General features: G+C 28.2%; 1 protein-coding gene across 1 annotated transcript in view; it reads left to right on the top strand.

Moving 5' to 3' along the window:
• The first annotated feature begins 212 nt into the window (after positions 1–212).
• The window catches only part of LOC135922564 (uncharacterized), a 52,121-nt gene continuing 46,333 nt past the window's right edge, over positions 213–6,000 (top strand). The window contains exons 1-3 of the mRNA XM_065456967.1: positions 213–696; positions 2,496–2,662; positions 4,771–5,155. Coding sequence (XP_065313039.1) covers positions 213–696; positions 2,496–2,662; positions 4,771–5,155 — 1,036 coding nt within the window. The remainder of the gene's footprint in view (positions 697–2,495; positions 2,663–4,770; positions 5,156–6,000) is intronic.

Here is a 6,000-nt window from a genome sequence, read left to right as displayed (position 1 = left end):
ATCATAGATTTATTGATAGTTCCATTTCAAAGGTTTTTCAAAGTCGATGAGAGTTATAAAGGCGTATACTATGTTGAAAAATAACCAAAAGTTAAAAAAAACCCTTAATATAATTTATGAAATTTATTTGAAATGCATAAACACAGCTATCATTCGATTATAATAATGATCATAGAAAAAATCATCAAAAATCTAAATAATTTTTAAAAAATATGCCTTCGTTACCAAACGTTTTCGAATTGCCCCTGTATCTACAAGATGCGTTTGATTACAATATTGCGCACGCAAACGTAACGAATTCTAATAGCAAAAATGATAATAAAACTTATTATAATAATCAACATAATAGATTCACCATACCTAAGACAAAAGGTTCACCTATAAATCTAAAGGGTTTTAATGAACCTAATTTGAATGGGATAAATAGTAATTTCTCCTTCGATCAAAATGATATTATTCAAAATTCTAATCGTACTCATTCAGGAGATCATTATTCATTACCTTTTCTTTCTCATTCACAGCCAGGAATCGAAAATTTTGAATATGATTATACCAAGATCCCTAGAAGCCCTGACAACTCAAAAAACATTGAACTTGTGGATGATTATGAAATTATTAATAATTCTGTTTTATTAAGTCAATCTAATAAACTCGCCACACTGCCAAAATTTAAGGCAACAAGTCATTATAAACCAAGTAACAAATTTTTGCAAAAAAATTTAAAAGAGGGGAGATATTTTTTTAAAAAATACACATGGTGGAGAGAGTTTTATAATATCTATGGGCCAATTAAGAAAAACTAAATATATTGTATTTTTCACCGATAACTCCATATGATTGTAAGGAAAAATTACTTAAAAGCGCAAAAAATTGCAATTTGAATTTCTCAATTCAATTTATAATTGATTAACTTAATTGAAAATAAGGATTTAAATTTGCGGATCTACCTTAAAAAGCCTCAGAAAAACGATCCATCATCTGGCAGACTAGTTTCTATAAAATTTAATGCTTGTTGATAAAAAGTGATGTATAAAAATTTTGAAAAAATTAGCAAAAAATCTTTTAAAAGCTGGCCTAAAGATTTCCAATAAAGTTCATCGGGGAGGTTGGGTGAGGTGAAAATCTTCCTCCATAAACCCCCTCCCCCCCCCCCCCCGGAAAATCCTGAATAAGCTGATGAGGACGATAACAAGTTATCTCTATATTGAAGACAATTATAGATTGGAAAATACTGGAAAATCGTATAATAGATCATTTAATATATATTTACTGCTCATATTTACAATTTCCCCTTTAAATAAAGCAATTTGCAAAATACAGCCAAAGCCAATGATTAAAAATAACGAAATTTTTAAGTATTCAGGGAGTGGGCAAAATATTAAGAATAAAAATTCGAACCGGGCAAAATTACTTTTTAAAAAATTCTGAACTAGACCTGATAATAAAATCTCTTTTCTACAGGCCGAGTCATGAAATTTTGACCACTGTAAGTCTCTGGTGTAGAGTGTATTACTATGTAGATAATATATTTAAATTTATATAAAATATTAGTTTACTATGTTGTTAAGTTGATTGTAAAACCACTTTAACTGAGTCGTCATTCCTTTCCAAACATTTTATATTCTAAAATGTTCCGGAAGAGATGACTCGATATCTGAAGGCTAAGACCAGGTCTGAACTCTTTTTTTTGAATATGTTAGACCTATGAATGCTTTATTTTTTAACGCTGTGGGTCTATTGGTCTATTAAATTTATATTAAAATATTTGGAAATAAATTAAAATTGTCTGAAATTGATAGCGTTGTAGGTATTATACTTATATTGAAATACATTTTCAGCAAGATCAAATTTTTGAATTTAAAAAAAACGCGTTCAAGAAATTATTCAAAATGTAAGAAATATCGAACTATCGCCTTACCAAAATTTCATATCATTTCAATGTTTGAAAAAAAATAACTCAAATAAATGATTATAATTAGAAACTCTTTATGCTGTATGTGGGATAGAATAGGCCTCCAATTACTACACCTCATTAGCTTGGAATTTCTGTAATGATAGAGGTTGGGGGGGGGGGAGTATATATGGGAATTAATTTTGCTTGAAATGTTATTTACGAAGCTTTGCAAATTTTTAAAATTTCCCTTCCATTTCCCTTGGTGTGATGCCAATGTTGACACTTACTTAATACTCAAAAATATTTTAAAATTATTTTTTTTATGATATAATAAAATAGTCATTTAACAAAAAATAATATTGCAACGAATTAATGAAAATGTAATAATTTGAGTCTGGCCTTCATAATAATCATACAACACGATTCAATTAAACTTTATAAATAGCCAAAAAAAATAAAATAACCACCTTTCTTTTTATTTATATATATCAACCTATTATAAATTTTGATTGTAATTATATATTAGCGATTCAAATTTTTTTTAATTAGTATATCTTTATAAGTATATAACTAATAAAGCAATTTTTTTATTAATAAATAGATATATGGAAGCCTAATTCCCATTCTTCTCAATCTAATAACGCACTGCATAACGACAATGGTTCGATAATCAGAAAGGAATCTGATATGAATACCAATAGTACGGTCAAGAAAAAACTATTTGACTATTTTCAGTCTTGTAACGATATCCAATCCCCTATTAGACAAGTATCTATGAATAAATAATAAATTTAATGGTATTATATATACATATATATATATATATATACTAAGTAATTTATATAGAAATTAACGAATACAATTTAAACAAAAAATTAAAATTTGCAATTTTACCGAAAATATGATTAAAATAATTTAATATTAATAAAAGAGATTAGTATTTAACACCAACACAGGAACAAAGTTTTATTATTTATGCTTAAATTAAATTTAATGTTAAATGAACTAATTTTAGAATGCCCAATAAGTAGGAGAATTTTTTATGGGGATCAATAATTATCTATGGGAAATAACCCCCCTCCCCTTATTTTTGATTTTAGCCTCCTTTCCAAATTTTGAGGAGAAGCTAAGCCCCCCCTTTCCCCCGCCAAATTGTTTTATTTTTTTTCTAAAGTGTTAAATTTAAATCCCTTTTCTCTTTATAATTGTTATAAAAATTAAAATTTTTATAGTCAAAATCTTATTCACATTTTTTTATAGCCACTTAGAAAATAGAGAAGCAAAAATATTTTTTAATGTTTTTATTTTTATAGGAATTTTATCGCCTCAACTTCTGCTTTATTTAAAATATAGAAGGTTCACCATCAACAAATATTGATGATAGCTCTATTTGCAGGTTTTGAGCCAACTTTAAAAAGGCTAAACCGAATGTTTAAGCATAAAAATATCATCTTAGCCTCGCTCGAGGTTGAAACTAAAGGATAACTCAATCTTTAAAAAAATATACCATTGCCTCAAGGCATAGCGAATTTTTTCGACTGTTAGGATTGAGCCAATTTAACAACACTAAAGGCAAGTAATGCTCCAAATTTAACAAAATCTTTTAAATGTTGAAATAGGAATTTCCCCTCACACTCCCCCCTCCCCTTCAAAAAAAGAAAATTGCTTCTACCCACTTTTTCATGTAGACGCCTTATGTAGGTAAATATTTACTGATGTCTCTCGATTGAGAAATTACATTATTTAAAAATGTATTCTATTAAAAAAAATCCAAAACTTGTAAAATAAAAAATAGACCAATTTATAATTACTTTAGAATTTACTCGTAGTCCCGTTTAATTGTATGGCTTTGAAAACGAGCTTAAGATATTTATTTTTCTGATATATTATTTATTGGCCTAAGAACAAAGATTCATGAATTGGCGAGAAGAAAATATAGAATCTACCAAAGCTTCAATAAGTGAATATGAAAGGATTGCTGAATACATTTAAAAAATTCCTTAACTCTGTGGATAATTTATGCAATTGCAGAGTGTGGAAGGGGTTTTCATCTTATGATTTTGATCATGGTAGATAAATGAGCGAGTTTAAGAGTAAATAATTTGTCAAATTTAATGTTCTTAAATTATTAATGGACCTTAGATATCAGAATGCATCCAGATCCATGTATCAAAATAATCATCGCGGGGGAATGAAATCTTTTCAGAGAAAAATACAGACCAAAGAAAACGAAGAAATAAAAGATTTATGGAATTTTTTAAATTTATATGCATTTTTTAATTTTTATAGATATCAGTGGTATTTTATAACCTTGTTTTTAAAACATAATAAAGAATTTATTCATATTTATGATAAAATACATGTCATATTTTTTTATAATATATAAAAAAAAAATTAAGCAATACACCACTGATTATGACATTCTTTTTGTTATCCGGGGCTTGAAGGGTGCTCAAATTTTCAAATCTCATAAACAATATTTAAAAAATTTTTGATTCATATGATTTGTGTTTTCTAAAATTTTTAAGGGGATTAGATCTCCAACATTTTGATTGGGCTTGACCAAATCTCCTCCCTAGCGACGCCTAAAAGGGAATATTTAAAAAAAATTTAAATGGCTTGCTTTTCTGTCTCTAGCTCGTATTTTTTTTTAAGTGTGCTCTAGATGTGATAAGATTAAAGATTGGTGCGCCTAGCAAGCTTTTATCCCAACCTAAAAACTCCTCTGATCTGCCCTTTTTTATAACTTTTGTTAAGTGTAATCTAGTTAAGATTTAGATATTTGGCAATCAAATCTAAAATGTTAGTCGTTGAGAAGCCGCGCCATCTATTTATGTTTATTTTTAATAAAAAAAATATATATCCCCTTCCCCCAGTCTTCAACTAATAATTACCATTACAACAAAGATAATCCTTTTAGAGGTGTGAAAGGAGATAACGAAGATTTGTCTATACGTGATAAACTTAATTCCATTAATTTCGAAAAACTTGGACCAGAAATATGGGAATACAATAAAAAAACTAATGAATTATCTGACTCTGCATCCAAACTTGGATTTTATAGCGGAATAAATAAAAATATGCATGTCATATATCGCAACGGGAATGATAAGCTTCAACCTATAACATCTTCAGATTTTAATAAATCTTTGAATGAGAAAATATTAAAAACAACAATTAATCATGATCCTAAGGAGGCTACATGGATGGGCCATGATGATAAAAAAAATTCTGCCATAAATATAACTCGAAAAGGAACAGGTTTTAAAAATAAAAAATTTTCATTCTTTTTTAAATAGCTTAAGTTATTATTTTTGAGGAAAACATGCTTAATTTAATACATCAAAAAGAGCTGGATTTTTACTATTTGAATGTTAAACTAAAGTGACGATATTTCACCTAGAAGTTGGCTCCACCTAAAAGCCTTCCCTGACTTTGCAAAATATTTTTATTGCCCGGAATTTAGGTTAGAGAAAGTAAGTCACCTGAGTAAAAGTTTTAATTAAATCATGAACATTCGTCACTTGATTTATAATATAGGGTGGTGCGATTAAAGTGACACCCTTTTCACTTCATAACTCCATCATTTTTTAAGGTTTTTTACGAAATTTTATAGAGTGATAAAATTACTTGTTCTTAATAATACACAAAGTTTTATTAATTTTCCTTAAAAGGTTGAAAAAATATGCAACTATTTAAAATAAAAAACCAAACGATTTTTTCGGATAATACTAATCGATACAAAAAAATATGGTAGTTTAATTAAAATTTTACGACAAGAGCTACATATTGTGTAAACAATTATTTTTGTTTCATTACTTGTAATGAGTCAAGAGGACCAACCAGGCACCTATAAGCAGGGTTGAGAACGAATTCGGGTTCAGAATTTTAAAATTGTTTGGGCATTTTGGGATCACAGACCAAACAGAGATGGATGTATTGGCAACTCATTAAACCCGGCTTAATATGGGCCTGGGTAATTTAGAACCTCTTTTAGACTATCGGTTTCTATTAAATTCCTGTCATCAAAATTTCTCTAAGAGTTTAGACTTCCTGAACCCGAATTCTGGTTCACAACCCTGCCCATAAGATGATTTTTCAAATAT

The sequence above is a fragment of the Gordionus sp. m RMFG-2023 genome, chromosome 1 (assembly GCF_954871325.1).
Source record: "Gordionus sp. m RMFG-2023 chromosome 1, tfGorSpeb1-WG-v2, whole genome shotgun sequence".
NCBI lineage: Eukaryota > Metazoa > Nematomorpha > Gordioida > Chordodea > Parachordodidae > Gordionus > Gordionus sp. m RMFG-2023.
Note: the sequence above shows the minus strand (reverse complement) of the source record. Positions and strands in the feature narration are given on the sequence as shown.